This window comes from Erpetoichthys calabaricus, chromosome 17 (assembly GCF_900747795.2).
Source record: "Erpetoichthys calabaricus chromosome 17, fErpCal1.3, whole genome shotgun sequence".
Classification (NCBI taxonomy): Eukaryota; Metazoa; Chordata; class Cladistia; order Polypteriformes; family Polypteridae; genus Erpetoichthys; species Erpetoichthys calabaricus.
The window spans coordinates 50939610-50963569 of NC_041410.2; the positions used below are offsets into that span (position 1 = coordinate 50939610).

Here is a 23960-nt window from a genome sequence, read left to right on the forward strand (position 1 = left end):
TTAAATACCAATTAGTGGCTGGTATTAACAGCAGGAAGAAACACACTCCTCTTCATAGTGCAGTGTGAAAATCTTAGAGGTGACAAGTAAGTTTGAATGAGCTGTCACTTGTGTTTAAATGATCCACTTGGAGCCAAGGTGATAAATACACAAGTGAACTTAAGTCTTTTTGGCCCTTGTAGACATCATTTAGTCTTTGTTCTAAAAAGATTGTGCAAGATGCCACTACAAAATGTTTGAGAGTAGAACCTGCAATTTTGTTTATAGTGAGCATGTAAAAACAGTAGGAAGCGGCCTGCACCTTCACTCAGTGTCCTGTGGAAACAATTGCTGTGTCACCAATGAATCACTCAGACGTAAATCTCCTCTTCCAAAGAATATAGATCAAGCAAAGTGTAGCCACAGTAAAACCATCACCACCACTGTGGATTCTTCATATGAGCCTTCTGATCATCCATCTCTCTATATTCTAACCTGCTTATCCAGTTCAGGGTCAGCATGAACCTCTACCTAACAAAAACATATTACATTCTAGAAAATTCTTTCTGAACTTTTTGGTTAATTTTTCTGTAGTGTCAATAGTAGTCTGCATGCTTGGAGAGCTGTAATTGTTGGCTAAGTTTGGGAAAAGTTCACATTCACAGAAAGTTTATACAAATCATTGTTTGTGTGTAATAGACATAATAATCCATAACATATGAGTTGTGAGAAAAGCACTATATAAATGTAAATAATTATTATTATTAATATGTTGTTTATGTTCTAAGTTATCTGTGTTTGTGTGTAGGTCTGGTGGCTGTGTCTCTATCATTTGAACAGTTGGCATCTCACAAACATTAAAATTGCTTTTACCATTGGCATATAACATAGACATATGCTTTGCATTTGTCATTCTAGCAGACGGTGCATCATAAAAATTTATAGTAATGCATTTTATTACTACAAATGTTTGTAATGTGCTATTTCTTGGAATGATAAGTGCATTGCATTTTATTACTACATGCATTAAAAAAATGCATTCTAGTAGATGGTGCATTGTTAATGTTAATGAGGTTGACATTGATTACTAAAATTTCAACTCGTCTTAGACAAGTAGTATGGCTTGTTACAAATAATATCACAAGTATGATCAGAAAATCATTTCATGCTGGGCCATTTACTATATTCTGCACTTTTACTCCTAGTTATGTTTTGGAACAATTCAAATGGACCTGTCTCTCAACCTCACAAATCCTTTGTTGGTCCAGACCTGGAGACTAACATCTTAAATTGGAAAATGGAATCAAACTTTGAAGTACTAATTATGCCAAAATTAAATATATTAGCAATTATGAAATAATCACATGATAAAGAACTGCAATATATATGAATGTCATTAACTTATGAAAAAAATCTGCATAATTAAGTCAACTAATTATGGTGAAACACAGTGACATCGTTTTCCTTTTGGTTTAACAGTGTGTTTGCCATTTTTATTTTAAAAGGGGACATTTCTGAATGGAATGATTTTGTCATTTGTCAATCAAGACCAGCAATCTGAACCTCTTCCAGTTGGTTAATATTTCCTGTTAATTCCCCTGGTTGTAGGTGCTAGGCTGCCTACCTTTAGATCTTCTAGTGCTACTTTTCCCCCATTCAAACTGGTAAAAATATCATGGCAGTTACAGTTGCAGCAGTTAGATCTGGAGACTAATTATATAAAGGTAATGGAGCATATTGTAGTTGTGTAGTTGTACTGTACTGCTTAAGAGAAAAACGTGTTTACACACAGTGCATTCCTGCTTGCTCCGTATGGGACTGCATAGCCACATAGTACCCATGCTGACCTCTGTCAACTAAAAGTGCCTACAATGGGCACATTTAGCATCAGAACCTGACGATGGAGCGATGGAAGAAGGTGATTTGGTTTGATGAATCACAAATTGTTTAACTGGCAAAGAGATGGCAGCGGGATGGACTATGGGAAGAAGGCAAGCTGGCGGAGGCAGTGTGTTGCTCTGGGCAATGTTTTGCTGGAAAACCATTCATGTGGATGTTGCTTTGACACATATCACCTACCTAAAGATTGTTGTAGACCATGTACACCCCTTCATGTCAACGATATTCCCTGATGGATGTGGCCTCTTTCTGCAGGATAATGTGCCCTTGCCACAATGTAAAAATGATTCAGTAATGCTTTGAGGAAGAGGACAAAGAGTTGGCCTTCAGATCTCTATCTGATTGAGCATCTCTGAGATATGCTGGAAAAACAATTCTGATCCATGAAGGCCTCACCTTGCATCTTACAGGACTTAAAGGATCTTCCGCTAACATTTTGGTGCCAGATACAACATTATGGAGTCCGTCTATCGGAGGATCAGAGCTGTTTTGGCAGCAAGAGGGGGAACTACACAACATTAGATAGGTAGTTTTAAAATGTGCTTTTTCTTGTGATTACTTCATGATTTCCATGTTATTTATTTAATTTTGGCGCAAACGGTATTCCATATCAAACAGACCTCTTGTGAAATGTTTTACTTTAAGTTTTTTTGATGTATGGCTGCAGTGGCTACTGGCTATCCTAGACAATGGTCCCTCACCCACTGGATTTGCAATGTACCCTTCAGGGTTTTTTTTCCCCAGTTTCACTGTTGTCTGTGCTGTCTCCCTGTACCAGCCTGTTAATAACCAGTCCAAACAGCCAGTGGAACACATTGCTGAAGGTGACAACATTCTGGTCCAGGCAATATGACCTTGACATCAGTCTAGACACAATGTTCTTGAGAGGATGCCTTGTTAATTACTCCTGCAGACTTCCGACCAGCAGATCTCTCTGTACTGTAAAGATTGCCAATGCAGGAACCATGGTGGCATGTCGCACATTTCATCAGTCCTGTCATGCAGTCTTTCCAGCAGGCCATTTGTCACATTGGTTTCGCCAACCTGTGCTGTAATACTACAGATTAACCAATCAAACTCTCACTTTTTTGCACATCATCTAGGCATTCTTGGTGTATTCTAGTGCCAGTACATACATCTCAAGACCATTGTGACCCTGAGCCTGAAGCTGTAACAGACATGCAAACCTAAACATTTGCATGCCTGTTTGTGTTCCTCATCTATGGTGGTTTTCGTGGAAATTGAGCTAATGCTTCTGGGTGCTGCTATTTTTGTTTCCTTTGAGTGTACCTTTTGGTTTTTACTATGGTGTTGTTTTGCTCGTAGATAGTTTGATTTCACTTGTCCTCTTTTTACCTTTCCTGCAGAGTCCGAGTCAGAACAGTTCTTCAAAAATATGTGTTTATTTGCAGTGGAAGGAGGGTTGATAGCAAAATATTTAATAAATACACACAGTAATCATCTCCCTTTTCAAGTGCCATAGCAGACTGAGCAAACATAACCATTTGTTTTCTTCCGAATCTGTGCTGGCTGTGGATTGTACAGTATATCTTTGCTTCAGCAGAAGTTCATTTGTCGCTCATGTTTTAATGCTGAGGCCATGTTTAGCTTAGAAATCAATTTTGAAAGTAAATATGTGAAATGAACACAGTGCTGTGAAACAATTTGTGCCCTCCTTCTTAATAATTTCCTATGTCTTTGCATATTTTAAATGAATGTCCTAAGAACTTTAGACAAAATGTAATAATAAGAGAAATAGAACCTGAATAAATGTACAACACAGCTCTTAAACCTTTCCTGGCCTCATTCAAGGGGCAAAGTTATCCTATCACCTTTGTTAAAAAGTACTTGCCCCCATAGTATCCAGACTTGCTTGCAGCACCTTTGTCAGCAATAATTTCAACTAAATGCTTTCAGTAATTTGATGTTGGTCTTCGGCATTGCTGTTAAAAAATTTCGGTGCACTACTCTCTGCACAAGTGTTTTAACTCCAATGCATTGATAGGTTTGAGAGCACAAACTACTCGCTTATTTCAGCATCTTCTATGGTTCATCTCAGGAGGTTTTTTTTTACTTGACCACTTCAAGACTTTCATTTTGTTTCTTTTAATCCATCCAGTTTCTTAGAGCCTCAGAAATGACTGCGTTACACTTTCCTGATTGTTAACTTTCGACAACTGTTTCCCAGTATTTCTTTTGGAATTTCCTTTGATCGGGACATAGTGTTCTTCTACAAACCTGGTGTTGCCTACTGCACTATCATGGTAAAGACTGATGTATGGCAATGTTTAGATTCAACAGAGTCAACTGTGTTCACTGAGCTAATTTTAATTATCAATTTACTTTGGTCAGATCTTTGAGGTATTAACTAAGGGGTTACCTTTTCACAAGGGCAACACAGGTGTTGGATAACTTTATTACTTATAAAAATATTGAGTACACATTTAGAAATGGTGTTTATATGTTTACTCTGATTCACTTTATTATTATTGTTTGTTTAAAGAACTGGAGCCACTCATTGTGACAATATACAAAGATTAGTAGCCACCCCTGCATCATGTTTACTCCAGGAGAAATGAGCCAACTTGAAGATATGTTTTTATGTGTAACAGAAACATGGTAATACCAGATCTCAAGATAAATACAGTAGGAAAGGCATGTCCAGTATCTGTTATAATGTGCAGATTTAGTACACATCCTTCATGTGATATGTTTTGAAACAGTCACCAACGGTATAACCCAGTGTCACAATCAGGACAGTAGAAGTGTGTTTCTTTGTGCACTTGTATTTTGAGTGTTGCTAGCGCTTGACAGGGTAGAATGCTGATCCACACAATCAATGCGCCCCTTATGCTGTTGTAGGCTACCACAGTGCAAGGCTTAGTAACTTCCACATTTCCCCTGACATGAACATTGTCAGTTGCTGCATTGTGAACAGTGCTTAGAGTGCTAACATCTTTCTTGTCCTTCTACTTAATTGCAGTCAGCTGAAGCTTCATGCAACCAAATTCACCAGGCAAATCATGGAGGTTCACTTGTACAGTGCAGTATGTATCAGTTTCACTATCTGTTTCAACATCTGATGACAGATTCATATTGTCATCACCATCGCTTGATTCAACCGGTGGTTCAATTTCAGTTTGTTCTAAAACTAGCATTACAGCTTTTTATTTACATGCCATGTGGGTTTTGTTTGAAGATTTCACCCCATTGATGAATATTGATGAGCTGCCATAGAGAGGCAAAACACAAAAAGCTATTTATGATTTTGTGATGAGATGATATTTTATCCACTAGATGGTAGCAGAATACTGTCCTGAGTGCTGTTTGGGCTTAACATTGTACATGCAAACAACACAACTTAACCTGAGAGACAGTCAGGGTGACACCAAGGAGGTTAATAGTTCTTTAGGCTGCCTCACAGTTCCAGCATTCTAAACCAGATTCCCAAGCCTGATTGTCTGCATAATCTCCCATTATCCTTCCTCATAACCCAAAGATCTGTTAATCGTTGAGTGTAATTTAGCCTTGTGTGTCTGGATGTATGCGTGTGTGTAGGCTCTGCAATGGACAAGGCTGTGATCCTAAATTGGATTTAGTGGGCTGACAATGTTACAGTAGATAGATAGATAGATAGATAGATAGATAGATAGATAGAGGCGGAGTGGTGGCTCTGAGGCTAGAGATCTGCACTAGCAATCGGAAGGTTGCCGGTTCGAATCCCGTCAATGCCAATAGGGACTCTGCTCTGTTGGGCCCTTAAGCAAGGCCCTTAACCTGCAATTGCTGAGCGCTTTGAGTAGTGAGAAAAGCGCTATATAAATGCAAAAAATTATTATTATTATTAATTAATTATTAATTATAGATAGATAGATACTTTATTAATCCCAATGGGAAATTCACATTCTTCAGCAGCAGCATACTGATACAATAAATAATATTAAATTAAAGAATGATAATAATACAGGTGAAAAAAAACAGACAATAACTATGTATAATGTTAAATATTAACGTTTACCCCCCCTGGTGGAATTAAAGAGTCGCATAGTTTGGGGGAGGAACGATCTCCTCAATCTGTCTGTGGAGCAGGACAGTGACAGCAGTCTGTCACTGAAGCTGCTCTTCTGTCTGGAGATGACATTATTTAGTGGATGCAGTGGATTCTCCATAATTGATAGGAGCCTGCTGAGCGCCCTTCGCTCTGCCACAGATGTTAAACTGTCCAGCTCCATGCCAACAATAGAGCCTGCCTTCCTCACCAGTTTGTCCAGGCGTGAGGCGTCTTTCCTCTTAATGCTGCCTCCCCAGCACACCACTGCGTAGAAGAGGGCGCTCGCCACAACTGTTTGATAGTTATATTTTGCTATGTTATGTATTCTAGCAAGTATATTTTATTAGGCTTCACAATCTGCAAAACTCATTAAGTTGCTGTAGAGGTGGTGTACATCAGGGTCTGGTAGGCTGGTTTAGTTTTCCCAGACAGAGTGCAGAGGGATTTCTATGGTTGACAGATGTTCAGTGTTAGTCTCTTTGTGCTTGCTGGGTATTGGGACTTGCCTTGTGCCTCCCAGTGCTCTCTTTCTGCTCTTAAATCTTACATTGTGTTTCCTCAAGAGTGCTGAGATATGAATGCACAGTTGTCTTATTTTATAGTGTGTATGTTAAGTATTTATTTCTTGTACTACAGACAGAACAGAAGGTCTTTTTATTTTAGCAACGTGGTGGTTAAAAAAAATGAAGCTTATCTATATATATATAATTCACTAAGCAGCCGACCATGGGATACGCATGACAGAGCCCCGCCCGCCAACTCTAACCCTGCACCCGCGTCCACCCTCACTCTCGAGGCATGCACACTGCCTGCTCATGTGCCCGCACGCAACACCTCACCAAACACCGCCTCAGTCGCTTTCGTCTCTGCTACAGTCCACATGCACCTCTGAGCCACATTGACTTTTCATTGTTCTTTTCGGTTCCGGCTGCTTTTCTATATATAATCCACCAAGTCGCCCAACCATGGGATACGAACAACAGAATATTTTCAGCAATGTTCTCGCTTGCATCTTCGTCATTGAATTCCAAAAACGAGGATTGCCTCATTGCCATATGTTACTTACACTTGACTCACAATCCAAAATAAGGACCAAGGATGATATAGACAAATTTGTCTGTGCTGAGCTTCCAAGTCTCGAAATACACCCTCGACTTTTCCAAATTGTCACTAAGTGCATGGTACATGGTTCGTGTGGAACGCTCAACGCCAACTCACCTTGCATGAAAGATGGCATGTGTACCAAAAATTTCCCAAAAGACTTCAACGCTGAGACTCAAGAAAACACACAAGGATACCCCATATACCGCTGAAGACGGGAGAACTGCCATTGTTGGCAAATACGATATCGACAACCGTTGGATAGTTCCTTACAATCCCTGGCTTTCTCAGAAATTCAATGCTCATATTAACGTTGAAGTTTGCGCGTCCATTCAATGTATCAAGTATCTATATAAGTATGTCTACAAAGAACACAACGCTGCATCCATTGCACTTCACAGGGAGCCAGCCGATGGTGTTTTGCAACATGACGAAATACAGACTTTCCTTGACGGTAGGTATGTTAGTGCTCCTGAGGCTATGTGGCGTTTGAACGAGTACAGTCTTTCAGAAAAATCTCACATTATTACACGATTACCAGTTCATTTGCCAAAACAACTCATCTTCTTTCATGAGGGTCACGAGGAACAAGCGCTACAAAGACAAGCCAACAAAAACACTATGCTGTTAGCATGGTTTGAACTCAACAAGACAGATCCCGAAGCTGTGTAGTTACATTACACTGATGTTCCCCAACATTACACATTCCAAAAGTCCTCTGGAAAATGGAAAAAGAGAATCAGAGGAGGCACAAAAGTGATCAGCAGAATTCCTGTTGTTGCCATTAACGACACTGAACATTATTACCTCAGACTTCTCCTTACCCGTTCCGTAGGCGTCACAAGTTTCCACCATCTACGAATGGTCAATGGCGTCGAATGTGACACTTTCAAAGAAGCTTGCCAACAATTAGGTCTTCTTAAAGACGACAAGATATGGCATGATACTCTTACAGAGGCATCCCAGATACGAATGCCACCATTCTTGTGAGAACTTTTCGTTTTCGTCTGCGTCTTCAGTGAACCCCACAACGTTCCAGACCTTTTGGACACACATAAACTCTCCCTTTCTGAGGACTTTTTCAAAAAATATTCCACACGCACCACTTGCATGTATGCTCTTGCAGAAATTAATGACATGCTGCAACCACATGGCCTCAACCTGCACAAATTACACCTACCCCCCACTGACATTCCTCCACTGTGTCATTCATCTCCCACCTTCGACGCTCAGGCTGAACATTCACACGCTATGGAATACTATGACAAACTCAACACAGAACAGAAAGACGCTGTTGACACTGTTTTACACGCTGCATACAGCGATTCCCATCCCCGACAAACATGCTTCTTCTTAGATGGTCCTTCAGGAACAGGGAAAACCTTTTGTCTACAAAACCCTGATTCATACCATTAGAGCTAGGGGAGACATTCCTACAACCGTAACATCTACAGGAATAGCTGCAACATTGTTACCAGGTGGACAAACTGCACATTCCATTTTTAAATTACCGTTGAAGCTGAATACTACTTCCACATGCAACATAAAACCTACCTTGCCACACGCTCAACATCTTCTGCAATCCAAATTGATAATATGGGACGAGGCGCCAATGACACAAGCATGCGCATTCCAGGCAGTTGACAGGTTGTTACGTGACCTCATGGGTGACACGCAGCCATTTGGAGGCAAAACAATACTATTGGGTGGAGATTTCCGACAAATTCTCCCCGTCTTTATGCGTGGCTCCCGAGCACTTACTGTCGCCAGTTGCATTAACAAGCAACCTTTGTGGCGTCACATACATGTTCTTACACGGACGACAAATATGAGAGCTCTTCCTCAAGAACAACATTTCGCAAAATGGCTCCTCGATGTTGGAGATGGGAAAAACGGAACACCTGTGACGTTGCCTTCACATTGTTTTCCTTTTATTTCTGATCCCGTTCAACAACTATATGGTGACATCGACTTCTCAACTGTCACTCTGGAACAATTCAGCACACGAGCTATATTAAGCATCACCAACGAAGACTCGCTACACCTTAATGAACAAGTGCTGAAACTTATCCCTACCAACAAAGTGACTTTCACCAGCGTTGACTCCATCATCACAGACGATCCTACAGATCAACTTTCATTCCCTGAAGAATTTCTTAATAGTCTTACTCCCACTGGCATGCCTCCGCATAAACTCAGAATTAAAATTGGTTCAGTCATCATACTTCTCAGAAACCTCCTGCCAGCAAAAGGTCTCTGTAATGGCACTAAACTTTCTGTTACCAGCATTCACCGCAATGTACTGGAGTGTAAGACTATCGCAGCTTCTACCTCACAAACTGTCCTTATTCCCCGGATATCCCTGACCCCATCAGATTCAAATTTGCCTTTTACTTTTACACGGAGACAATTTCCTGTTGGATTGGCCTTTGCAATGACAATTAATAAGGCACAGGGCCAAACTTTCAAAAAGATATGCCTGTATCTGCCAAAACCAGTTTTCAGTCATGGACAATAATTGTATGTTGCTCTCTCCAGAGTTCCATCTTTTCATTCACTCACAGTCGTATGCTCAAACCCACTCCATTTGGACATCTGTGTCTTTCAGGAAGTATTCACCCATCAATAAATAATTATGCGGCATATGCTACGCCGCGGGTTGGCTAGTGTATTTTATTTTTCAGGATTTCCTAGAGGTGCTTGACATGTTCAAAATTGTAGAGTCCATCCATATTGTTTTGTTTTAGTGAATAATATAGTATGATATCAAAATTAAATCTGTTAAAGTTGACCAATGGCTCCAACCCAGCAGTTTTTTTGAGTTTAAGCACCAAGTCAAGTCCAAACTGGAAGTGTATGAGTTGCGTATGCCATGTGTGTGTACAATATGTGATGTAGAAACTTTTAAAGTGAACTTTCCATGTAGCAGCTCCCACTGGGGAGATTCAAAGATAACTTTGTTATTCCAGATCAATAAGTTGTGATGACACACTAATCTCTCAACTTATTTTGTTGTATAAAATAAGAACATCAGGTTAGCAATATTTTACACTTTAGTTTTGTTAGTAGTGGCATAATAACCACTTAACGTAGTTCACTAGAAGTGTGGTTTAATAGATTAAAATGTAATCATATGAGGATAAAGTAAATATACAATCAGTAAAACAGATTCCAGTCATTAAAGTAAGGCAGATTACGAGAAACAAAAATAAAGTGCCTATTAAAAGTATTCCCATCTTGGATGTTTTAGTTTTTACATTTTATTGTTATCCAGTATTTTCTCACAGTTGATTTAATTTGCCTTTTATTTATTTATTTATTTATTTATTTTACACTTGTCTACAGAAATAGACTCTTTACTGAAGCAGCAATATTACTCCAGGGACCTCCAATACTGACAAGCTTTTGAGACACACAGGCCCCATCACATCACCCTGAGGTCACAAACTCAGGAGACATATTTAAACATGCCATGTGCAGCACTACCTGCTACATTTGCAGTTGTGTTATAGGCATAAATCAGTGGTTCTCTGCTGCTACAAACCCTCTGCATGCCATATAACTTCCAAATAGCTGACAGAACATTTTAGCACCCTGCATTGTACACTGAGTTGGTACTTGATAGTTAGGCTATTTTTATACCACAAAGAAATAAAATTTATGCATACTGCTCACTGATTGGATAAGACACGATAGTTTTATAGTCAACCTTAAGCTATCACACTTATAATTTTCCATACTGGCTGCAGAATAAAGTATTCACCCTCTTGGAAGTTTTCACATTTTGTTAATATACAACATTGAGTCACATTGGATTGGATTTGACTTTTTTGAAACTGATCAATAGAGACACAGTGTAATGTCAAATTAAAATGAGATCTCTGCAAAGTGGTTTAAATGAACTAATTAACAAATATATAGCACAAAATAATTGATGGCTTAAATATTGACCTCTTTACATCAGTGTTTAGTAGATGTGACAGCCTTATGTCTTTGTGCACAAGTCTCTCTGTCTCTGTTAGCTTTGCACATCTGCACACTGCCATTTACCCCCTTCTTTGTAAAACTGCTCAAGCTCTGTCAGGTTTTTTTGGAGATCATTCATGCACAGTCTTTCCAAAGCCCAGCCACAGGACATTGCCAGGGGTGGGAAATGTGAGAGACACTTGTTCTAGGTCCTGTGGCAATGGGGGGCCCAGAGTGCAGAATTTCATTGTTTTTGTAACAGTGCCATCAGTAGCAATATTGGAAAGAATGGCGGTGACAACTGTGTGAGGCTACTGAAGGCCCGATTACCATTATGCAAATTACCTCCCTGATTCTCGTGCCCCAGAGAATAAAGGCAGCCTCCCACCTCAACCAGATTTTAATTATTCCACTGGACTGGTCAAGTGGCCATTTTGAAGATGGCTGTCTGAAATCCCTGAGAAATTACTTACACACAATGATGTATCAAGAAAGACTGAACAGTCTTGGGGTCCTGTCCATGGAATGGGAGCTTGCGCCTAAGTGAGTTTTGCGGATGTCTTTGACTTTGCATCTGTGAAAGCTCAGAGGTGGTTTCTATAGAAATGAGTGCATTTGTATTTGTTTTACATGATGTTAAAATATTTTATTGATTTTGGTTTTCAATGTTACTGAATATGACCTGATAATCTTCTGCACTTGGCTTGAAGTGTTAAAAAAATACATGCTGGTAATATTTTTGCATTTGGTTTGTAATTTTATGCAATAATGTTGTTAGTAACAGTTATAATGTTCTGTTCATATTGGTGGTGTTGTGAAGCTGTGGAGGGGGCCATTAGTATATAGTTCTGTACCGGGCTCTGATTTGTATAACAGCACCCTGATTATAAGAAAAACTTTTCTTCAGATCTGTTTTTCTTCCTGTTTATCCCTCAATTGCAACACATCACTGCATGAATAAAACCAAATTGCTTATTTTGTTCCTGCCTAGCTTCCTTAAATATATCTTAATTTTTGGTTAACTCTGTTCCTTTAAATGCATTTTGTCATCAGTTCGATTAGTTTTAACTTTCATCCTTAATGTAAAGGTTTCATTTGTGGAGATATTTCTCAGTGTGCACCATTTCAAATATCTACAGGCTGAGCCCTTGCTGTGTTTTTATTTTTTTGTGCTTGTAGATAGATAGATAGATAGATAGATACTTTATTAATAGCCTCACTTTCAGGTTTTATTAGATGATAGCCTTTGATGTGTAGATAGATTGTCCTAAATTAATATTCACGTTACATTGAAGTGAGTGACCATTTTCGGATTCTGTCCCTGGACTGTTCTATAGCCTGCAGCCAGACTATTTCCTTCCAAGGTACACAGAGACATAGTTTCATTTCTTCTTGTCCAAGTATTCTTGGCCACTCCAGAGAATGGATTGTCTTAATGGTCCTTTGATATTTGCATCATTTTCAATTTGATCTGATTTGAAAAGATCAGAGTTAACAGAATACAGGCACGTCTGTGTTTTGAAAGTCATATCATCTTGTATCCTGCAGAGCGTTCATGTTGTCACCTTTATTTCTGTGACATTTAAGTAAAGGTATGTGCCTTTTTCAAGCCAATCAGAATATGCTCATTACCTATGCATCCTACTCTAATTTTTTTACCATGTCTGTTTCCCTTTTTTATGTTTGTGAGTTATACTTTGCCAGAAATCGTATAACAGTCATGTTTCAAAGAACATCAGAACAAGAGTAAGATTGTATAGCTTCAGCAGTGTCACATCTTAGGACTACAAGAGATGAATGATAAGTGATTTCTCAGGTCAGGCTAAATTGAAATCTTTCCATACCTTATTTTTGTGAACAGACCTAAGCTTATGTCATTGGTTGCATGTTACACTGTAGCCTTGTGTGCCACCTGTTGGATTTCTAGGAAAGCAGGCAGTCAGAGCAGGCAATGGCTTCATTTGATCATGTTCAAATAAATGTCTGTTTTTGATATTCTGGCCCACCCTACATTGCAGCATTTTACACCCTTTTCTTTGGTGGTATTTGTATTGTGGCTGGCAACATGCCATCACATGCTGAGAGGTCTGTGGTGAGACTGGTGGGTCTCTAGCTGTGACACTTGTAGGGTCAGAGGAAGTAAAGCTTCTAGTGTTTAATAAAAGCCTACCTGGTATATTAATATTAACTCTGGCAAGCTCTTTGGCGAGTGGCCACCTGATCTGCAGCATTTCTGAAACACTGACAAACACATCTGGACTTTTTATATGCAACAGTGAGCACATGTGAAGCTGTAAATTATGAGCATCTTCTCTCTGCCCTGTCTGAACTGAAATATTTTACTCTTATTGGCACTGATTCCTGACCCCTTTGTTTCCTCTTTTCTCTCCATGAATTCTAAACAGATGTTAGCGCGAGAAGAACTGTGCGTGTTATTTGAACTTTAACTTGCAGAGTTTTTGGGCCAGTCGTGCACAAATTGCAGCATTTCCCTGTCCCAAAAGCTCATGAAACTTTTGCAGACTAAGTCAGGAACATAAATACCCTTTAAATTGCAGTAAGATACAGTAGGTTCAATGTACAGGCTTCCTCCACTTTACAAAGCTAATCTGTTCCTGAAATCCCCTTTATAAGGTGAATTTTCAAAATGTGAACACACAATTATTGTTACTTTAAGTAGGAAAAAAACTTAAGCATTCCTGGCTCAAAAAATAACTCCCACTTTTGCTGAAATAGCAAGAACATACATTAAAATTGATAAAATTACTTGAATAAAAAATTAGTGACTAAAAGAAACTAATTAGACATTTCTGTTCATGAAGTAATATTTATATTAATAACTCTGTCTACAATTTGTCACTTCAAGTTTCAAATTTAAAAGAGTGGCATTTTGATCTTTCTTTGACTTTTCCAACTTTTTCATTGTCTTTTTTGGGCACATGATGTTCAAGATAGATAATGCAAGAAGATATGTGAGCAACATGCTAGGAAAGCTGACTGGACCATTGCACACGAAAGCGGCATCAGCAGCATGACCGCTATCCAGCCCAACACCATGCCTCAGACTTCAGTAAGATGTATTTAGGATGGCTGTGAAGATGATCAAACGCTATCGCTAGCAGTGCACATTTGAAACTCATCCAAGAATGTACCTTGGTAACTGAGAATATTCTGCTCCATTGTGGTTTTTAAAACAATTAAAGGGTAAATTACTTTTTACCTGTACCTGCATTTTCATAAAGCAGCTGTTCATAATTTTGAGGAAGGCTGTATTTGCTGACCCTTCAGGTTTCGTTCTTCTTACTTTCTGGGACCTGTCTGATTCAGTTTTTGTCAGACACTCAGTTTTCTTGTACACCTCAAAGACATGGGTGTTAATGGTGGAGGTGTGTGTGTGACCAGGCACCTGTATCATAATAGAACAAAGGAGCTACAAAACAAATATGAAAATATACGCATAGCATAACATTTATGTGTGTTTGGAAACTTAACTTATTTGGAGCATTTTTAAATTTTCTAGTGACTTCATCAGAGAGTTTATCACAGTTTAGTTTATTACACATTTTTGTAAAGCTGAATCATATTCAGAAATAACTGGTAATAGAATGATTACATCTTGCCTGAAGAAGGAGCCTGAGTTGTCTCGAAAGCTTGCATATTGTAATCTTTTTTTAGTTAGCCAATAAAAGGTGTCATTTTACTTAACTTCTCACTGATAATAGAATGTGATTAATTACATGTACTAGTAGTGTACATATGTTTTTAAATACCATTTTTCATAAATGGCAGATTTCAAATTAAGTGATGAAAAGATTAATCTACAGTTATTAGTTGTTGGATGTGGAGAGTCCGTGGCTGATTGTAGTTCAGATTTCTTCCACAGTACATTTTTCACAGAACCATCTGATGGAGATTTAAAATCTGTGCTGAAGCGTTAGGCTGTAATTGTTGGCTATATCCAAACCTGATAGATGTAGTGGATCACTGTAAAGCATTGTCAATTCATTACAGTGTCAGAAAACTATTGAATCATTGTAATCTTTTTGATAAGGCAGCCATAAGATTTCCTTTACTGTAACAGAAATATTAAGTACAGGTTTAGTCACTGGAGCAGTGTCACCAAACCATCTTTCATACATTTTTGCACAAATTGCTTATGTTTTTTTTTTGTTTTTTTTTACACTTACAATATTGAATGTCATGTCAATTACCTGCTTCAGTTTCAAAAATCATGAGAAAGGAACTATTTGGACCTTGGTTGGTACAAGATACCACAGAGTCCAGCACAGGATGTAGTGACTTTGCATCTCTTGAGAGCCCAATGGCAGCATGCTTTACACCACTCTAGCTGACACTTGCCGTTGCCCATAGTGATGTTAGGCTTGTGTCCAGCCAGTCGTCCATGGAAGCCCACAAAATGAAGCTCCTGATGCACAGTTCTTGTGCTGATGTTGCTTCGATAAGTAGTTTGGAAGCCCCGCTCTGTGAGTTTTGGGTGGTCTATCACTTCATGGCTGAGCTGCTGTTGCTTCTTGAGGCTACCACTTAACAATAATAACACACACAGTTGACTGGGGCAGATCTCACATAGCAGAATTTTCTCATACTGACTTGTGGCAAAGGTGTCATCCTATGATAGTGGCACATTTAAACTAATTGAGCTGTTCAACCCATTCAACTGGCAACGTTTATCAATAGAGAAGGAAAGGCTATGCATTTGATTTTATGCATCTGTTAACAATGTATGTGACAGAAACACCTGAACTCAATAGTCTGGACCTATACTATATATTTTTCTTAATTTATAGAATGGCTTGTAAGTAAATTTCATATCCCCTATTTTTAATCTCTTTAATAAATTGGGTTCTTCAGCTTTGTAATAAAGCATCATTATGCACTGCTTTAGCAAGTGTCCTGTGCTCCTATGGTTTTATTTCATGTACTGTACTGCATTTCAGACATTTCATATAAAACATTTTGATTTGCAGCATTTGTCATTCTCAGCTGTTCAGTATTACTCAGAATTAATTTCCTGAACTGGCATATGCACAATTGTAATTTTTTCCCTTCTAATCAGCTTCATCTTATGCTAGAGGTCTGACTAATAGTTTCTTCAATCTAAAAGTGAGAATGAAGAATTATGTGCTGATCTTGTGGATATTCTCAGTGTTTGTAATGAAAACCATGCTGCATTCAAATATTTTTCAGATTGTCGATGATTAAAAAATAAATAAATGGAAACATTCAGATGTCTTTTATTAATGAAGTATTTGCCTTCACACGTTAAATTACTTGTATTCTTCTGTTGCAGTCTTTTGCTCTTTTAGATTTTACACAGGTCTTTAATCACAGTTTCCTTTGTAAACCCCTCTTGAGGTTTTTCATTTTGTAATTTGTACTTTAAATTAGTGACAATAGCAAATATTTTAGAAATATTTTGCTTTTTCCTTTCCTTTTAGGTAAAGTATGATTAACTGTTAAATCTGGTATCTAAATTAGAAGTACAGTAAATGGTTTACAGCTTCAGAGGTCAGGCAAAATAAGTCAGAAATGCTTCATTTTATAGTTTCTGTAAATGTAAGAATAAAATATTTTTAAATATAAAACCAAGAACAATAGTTATTTTTCTGATAGATATTTTGAGGAGACTTATCTGAACACCACATTTACAAATGGTAATGAAAGCAGAGTGAGCTGTGTTTAAATCAGGCCTGAAAATTCAACATTTTTCCTGTCACAGACCCAGTAAATCAAAAGTTGTATTTTTGCTTGTTGCCTTGTACCTTGTTTTATTTAATGGTGTTTCAGTTTTAATTATTATTATATGCAAGTATTCATTATTACTGTTGTGTAAATAAATTGATTCCAAATTAGGTAATAGGTGGTGTGTGATAATGTGGGGATTTATCAGGAAAAAGAAAAGGCTATTAAGCCCCACAAAGCCTTCCAATGCTACCTGCTTGATTTCTCCAAAATAATATAAAGTTGAGTTTTTAAGATCCTAAAAGTCCTACACACTACTAGGTTGTTTATTATATGTATTTGTGATTCGCTGTTTACAGGAAAACTTCCTAACATTATTTGCTCTTGTTGATCAAATTTTAAAGTAATGCTTTAATGTAATGTAATGTACTAACTTCTTTCATAATATAAAAAAAACTTCATGTCTCCTCTTTATCACTATTTGCTTAAATGGAGCAGTTCCGACTCTAATGTAGGAGCCAAGTCACCTCCCAACATTTCTTCATGAAAGAAGTTTAGATTGTGTATGCCACAGACCAGGACTTCGCCCCTTTGCTGTACCCAACCTCGTACATTGGCAGTGGCATTGCTCAGCTGTACTCAACTGTCTAGTTAGCTGTTCCCTTGATCTTGGATCCCTCAAAGCACTTCTGTGTATTGTCACATATATTTATGAGTAAAGTGCATGCTACTATTAGCACAAATGCTAAAATGAATAGGCACTATTACATACTACATATGTGGTACCAAATATTCCATGTAATTAAAGCTCTGATGTACTCTGAAGTGTTGACTTATATGCAGTCAGACATTTGCCCAGTACACTAGCATCATTATAATGTTACTAACATGGCCTGTAAAGAGACACATACAACATACCTGTCTGGTCATTTTACTTCTTACTTTGTAATAAGTGATACTGTATTAAGAAAATGTTTTAAGACTTCACTATGAAAGTCTTTAATAATAAGCAGTAACCAAGTGTGCAAATGATTATAAAAATATAACCACTTAATGAACATAAATAAAGATGGCGGCGCTACTGGGAAAATTTCACAGTTTATTTTATTGTTGGTTTATATGGTCATTACTATTACATGTACAGAGTATAGTGAAATTATTATGTGCTAATGAACATGCAACATGCCACTGTTCTGTTGCCAGAATTAAATTGCCTCAAAACGTATGACTTCCTTGCTTGAAAAATCTCACAGTCCAGTATACAACAGCATAAACCATTAGGAAACCTAAAGTTATACAGTTATACACACATGCACATTAGAATGACACTTCAAAGAGCTAGAAAAAAGACTAAAGCCCAGTTTTTCTTAGGATATTGATATTATACATTTTATTTTCTCCTAAAAAACAAATATAAAAATCTCAATGTTTATTTGAGGAATAATAAACATATTTATTTATCATTATTGTTTTTTGAGGTGTTGCTTGTGGCCCTGTGCGTGCCGCTACAGCTCCTTTTGCTTTTAGAAGTGTTAAAATTGTAATGTATTTGAGAAATATGGCACAAATAAAAGCGGATTGTTTTAGGCAAGGAGTTTGAGTTCTTGATTGTGTCACTGTCTTTGTGTAGTTAGCACGTTCCTGATGTTTGCCTTGTATGGTTGAGTGTGACTGAAGGTACGCCAGTGTCCTTTTATAGACTGTTGGGATGAGGACCTGCTCCTCTGAAACATAAAAAGAAAATTGATGAGTGAGTGGATGGTTTTAAATGCATGGTTTATAATTTTTCTAGTTTTAATTTCTTTGCATCTTCTCAACCTAATTTTTTGTTTTTAGGAATGCTTGTTGTCAATGTTACATGGAGAAACAAGACATATGTTGGGACTCTGTTGGACTGTACACGACATGACTGGGCTCCTCCTAGGTAAGCCACCCCCCTCCGATTTTTTTCTCTCCCAAAATTGTTTGTTGAATTCTATCATTTTGACTATTACCACTTACATAAGAGCTAACAATATTTGGATTGCAAACCTCTTGCTATGATCAGCTCTATTTGTTCAAGGTATATTCAATGTAAAGACTATCGGCATTTAGAAAAATGTTGTCAACAGTCTCTTCAAATACACAACATAAGCATCAAGAACAACAATTGCATGTGATGATTAATCAAGCCTTAGATTCTTTCACAGAGAGCGCAAAGTACATAAAGTAGGCATAGTAGATAAAAGTACTTTCAAGAGGCATCAGATATAAAATGCACAAAGGTGGCTTTACGGTTTTACAAGTTCTTCAGCAGCCACAATTGCATCAGTGTTTCCAGCTATAACGGAAATGGTAGCTTTTAAGTCTATAATATTGCTGGTGATGTTGTTAATTATTCTACAAGAACATTTTCTAACCACTTAAAGTTTGAGCAAGTTAGTTATAAAGAACATATTGTACTTGGGGAGTGATTTTTAGATTGACTAGTTTTCATTCATTGTTCAAGCTCCACATCTTTTTGAACAAGTTACGTACAACATTCTAAAAACATACATTATACTGTATTGTGAGGTTGATGAGCTTGTATTCATTGTGAAAAGACAGGCTTCACAGGCAGAGTGGTGACTCTGAGGCTAGGGATCTGCACTGGCAATCAGAAGGTTGCTGGTTCGAATCCCGTAAATGCCAATAGGGACTCTGCTCTGTTGGGCCCTTGAGCAAGGCCCTTATCCTGCAATTGCTGAGTGCTTTGAGTAGTAAGAAAAGCGCTATATAAATGCAAAAAAAATAATAACATGCATTCTGCTTCTAGATTTGATTGATAATCTATCATGAAATTGTAAATGAATAAGGAACACACAAAGAATTAACAAGCAACAATCAAACAACTGCATTTCAGGGAAGACTTTTAAACGAGATAGCGGCATTGGCAAAGCTTTGTTAAATGAAGATGTCCATATACACCACATATACTGATGTGCATTGCAGATAGACAAATGATAGGCAAATCTCTCGGATATTTGTGTAACTGTGGTCAATTTCAGCATATGACCCATATCTCTGCATTTTTGTCTTGCTTTGTAGTCTGACCTTTTTCTCTGTGTGTCATGCACTCTTTGAAAGGTTAATTTTGCTTGAATGAGCAGTGTGAGAGTTAACAAGAAACAAACGTAATAGTCATCTTATACTATACTATATAGTAATCAGATGAGCCTTTCAGAACTCAAATGCATTAGCTGTCTGGTGCTGATGAATGCAAACAGTAGCTGGGAGAACATCAGGAGTGATTTATTTTCTACAAACCTAACATGAGCTTTCTTTTAAATGATCAGATGTATGAAATGGTTATGAGCATTGTGGGTCTTTCAAAGAGCTGTATCATTAGGCTTCCTGTTTCTATACTGGGTTTGCTTTTCATTTATACCTCCTGTAATGTGTTGATTTCATTGGCATAATTGTTCCTTACATAAGCTTAAGCTTCGTCACATTCCTGCTCATGATGAAGCGGGTCTAGAAGATGGATGGATATGTAAGTGGAACTTTTTTGAGTCATATACTATATATTAATGGCTCAGATTGTTTTGGTCATTTTATCTGTATTTTCAAGGGAGGGAGTAATAGATGTTAAGAAGAATAAACACCCCAGAAATTTTGAAATAGTATAGTTGTGGGTAAATAAGGGAGCGATTTACATAACAATTATGTGGTTGCAGAGCCAGGAATTAATTTGGAGCGCTTTGCAGATATCTGTTTTCATTTTGAACTTTGGGAGTCTTTTTCTGCTAATCAAAGTCAAAAAAGTCAGCTTAAATCTACTGGAACTCAATGTTGTATAACAATAAAATGAGAGAACTTCTAAGGGAGTGAAGACTTTTATAGGCACTGTGGAGCATGGTTTTAGCCAAAGATCTGACAACGTATGGGACAATGTTACATGCTGGTAATGAATCTGAGTTGCTTGCACTTTAAATCTTGTGTACCAATATCCTACTGTAGGTTCAGAATAAACCTTTTGCCTTTTGTGTATGTAACATAGAATCGGTTCAAGATCTGGCACCTCCTGACGGCAGACTTTATGAGATCTGATGCCTGAGCTTTTCCACAAAACACACATTGTTTTTCACTATTGGTTGTTGAATTTTCTTGTAAATGTTTTACACAATATTTGTTTCAGTAATCACGCTTCCTCACACCTTTTGTTAATAAAATTTAGCACAAAGAGCCAATTTTATGTTGCCACTGATGGTCAATTGTTGTTTTCTGCCACATTCATGGTGAAAAATGCAGCACTGCTTATGAAACAGCATGTCGTGGTGCTCTTTATGCACAACTCACAAATGATGTTTATATTGGTCAGTCAGTCAGTCATTGTCCATCCCGCTATATCCTAACACGGGAGTCTGCTGGAGCCAATCCCAGCTAACACAGGGTGCAAGGCAGGAACAAACCCTGCCACCACAGGGCACACACACACACACACACACACCCACACACCAAGCACACACTAGGGACAATTTAGGATCGCCAATGCACCTAACCTGCATGTCTTTGGACTGTGGGAGGAAACCGGAGCACCCAGAGGAAACCCATGCAGACACGGGGAGAACATGCAAACTCCATGCAGGCAGGACCCGGGAAGCGAACCCAGGTCTCCTTACTGCGCCACCGTGCCGCCCATATGTTTATATTATTAAATCTAATAACTGTCACTTAAATTTGGTAGCCTGGCCTTATTTCATGTTATATCATAACAAAGAGAAAAATGATCATTGTTGCTGCTTTCCGATTCCTTGCCTTCAGTTTCTTAAGGGAGTGCCACTGCTCTTTTATTTTAATCTACAGTTTGGATAACACTATCAATCAGTAACAGAAGAGACTAGAAAAAGCAATTTATTTGTATATTAGTGAGAAGCCCTTAAGTTGGCTGTTGCTAAAATGTCATTCATCACACTTCATCACCTTACAAATGCAGTCATCTTATGCAAGCATTCCTACTTTTTATAAATCTCATGTTAAGTATCGATACTTAACAACATTTTTGTGTACCAGAAAATCAAACTAATCTTTCAGCATTGGGCAGATCCGACATGTGCAGTACTTTGAAAAAGTAGCAAAATTCTATAATGTCTATTGAGAATGGTAAATGCCTTCTTTAAATGCACAACACAGTCTGGTTTTATAATGTTTTACTGCTAAAATTATTTTTACCTTATAAATGAAGTTGAAAAGTTATGATCGCAGAAATGAAATTATTATGCTGTTTATGTGATATATTGTTTAGAAATTGCTTAAAATACCAAGCATATGACAAATGTCATTTTTCTTTGACTTTTCCTCCAAATCTCAGCTGATTGTTCATTTGCAGGAGACCTGGGGTGCTTTTTATGTGTGTGTTTGTTTTTGTGTTATATTAAAATGTACCACAGCTGAACATTGTAAAACTTATGGGGAAATAAAAACTAATAACTATCTGCATGACATTATTTAGATAGTTAAAGCTGTTTACAGTAATAACATTTACCACATTGGTTCCAGTTTTATCTTTGCCCTACAAGCAGTACAATCCAGGCAGCTTTTATATGTATACACTGTCTACTCTTCATTAATAACAGCAGAACTGCGTGTACAGTTTAACACTGAACAGATAGTTTACATGTAGGGAATGAAATATTTGTATCATGCAAACAAGGCCTTATTTTATTATCTGTTAGTGGGTTTTTATAGTTGGAAAAAGTGTTCACTGTTTCCATGACATCATCTTTAGACATTTTATTCTTTTAAAATGTGCACCAAGTTGTACCCACCACAACCTTCTCCCTTCCTTCACCACAAACTGCTTTGAGGACAAAGGAACTGCTTATGATAGTGGAGCTGTCACTGTTGATCACAGTCTTCTTTTTCAAGCAAACACTCCACACATAATACCTGCACATCTGCTGCAACTGGTAAATGTGTAATTTGATTGCATTACTAGATTGATTGTTACCACTTGTCTCCTTATTTTAACAATGTAAAAAAAAAATCAAATTGGAAACACTCTTCCATTTGATGATTCCCAGAATAAAAAATTAAGATCTAGTATATATTGCATGTATAATTTTGCCCAAACTTGGCATATTTACTGTTTTTGTATGCATTTACAGTACATCTGCTTTTTCACTGAAAACCATTTTGAAAAAGGGCAGCAGGTGCTGGCAAGAATAACACACTTGGGCTCAAAAAGAGAAGCCCCCCTTTCCACTATTTTTCCCTAATAAGCACACACACTACAGTAAAGCTGAACAGGCAGTAAATGTTTAAAACACCTCAGCAGGTTTCTCTCAGTGGTTTGGCAGATATGACTAAAATGGCAGTGTGTTTTGCCAGACTTATAGTGACAATTCATCAAGATCAAGTGGTGTATGCTTGTTTCAGCTTAGGTGTGGGTGTAATCACCTAAAATCCATATTACGATATAACTAAAAATTCTCACAGTTTTGCTAGATACCAGTATAATGTATTTGTAAATACTTTTCAGGCTGAATCTTTAAAAAATAAACAAAAGTATTAATGATTAATGTAATTAACACAGACGCGCCTGACATCTTTCCAAACGCTTATTGCTTAAACAGATTTGACTGCTGGTGTTCACCTCTCTTGAACTGCTGCAGGGCTTTTTAAATCTTTCCTGTGAATAGTAAGGCCAGTGTTGACGGGGTGCCAAGCATCTGGTAGTAGATTTGTTGCTTGTGCTGCTTATTGGTTTTGCCAGCTTATTTAACTCTACTTTCTGTCCTCTGAATCTGTTTAATGGGTGCTCATGTAGAAGTGTACACTATGAAGAGTCTTCACTTGGGAAAATGTTTTTTGCTTTTTGTCTTGATGTGTCAGAATTTGTCTATACATAAAATATTCCACAGCTCTCATAATACCAGGGTCGTAATTTTAAATATTTAAATCCTGGGCCATACAAAGTACATTCTGCTGATGTCAGATGTTTTATAACCATTAGCAGCTCATGAAAAGAATGATGCCTCTTGCAATCCTGTCATACATTAGTTTACTGGAAAGCTTTTTAATATTTAACATACTGAAATGAAAAATGTCACAGCTAATTTCTTAGATGCCTCTTTTTTATATTGTATGTAATGGATTTGCCTCTGGTAAACTCCTAAGCAGATATTTGAATACATGCAGTTTTCAGTTGGATAAGAATCCACAAAAATGAATCTAGACTCTTTGCCACATTTTTTAAAATGCCATTTGGTAATATGCTATTAAAAATTTAAATTTTAAAATC

At 37.6% G+C, this 23960-nt stretch overlaps 1 protein-coding gene across 3 annotated transcripts in view; it reads left to right on the forward strand.

The window, feature by feature from the left end:
• The window catches only part of LOC114668250 (zinc finger protein 609-like), a 281456-nt gene that overhangs the window by 211760 nt on the left and 45736 nt on the right, over nt 1-23960 (forward strand). For all 3 annotated transcript variants that reach the window (XM_028823923.2, XM_028823924.2, XM_028823926.2), the window contains one exon: nt 18536-18623. In XM_028823923.2, coding sequence (XP_028679756.1) covers nt 18536-18623 — 88 coding nt within the window. The remainder of the gene's footprint in view (nt 1-18535; nt 18624-23960) is intronic.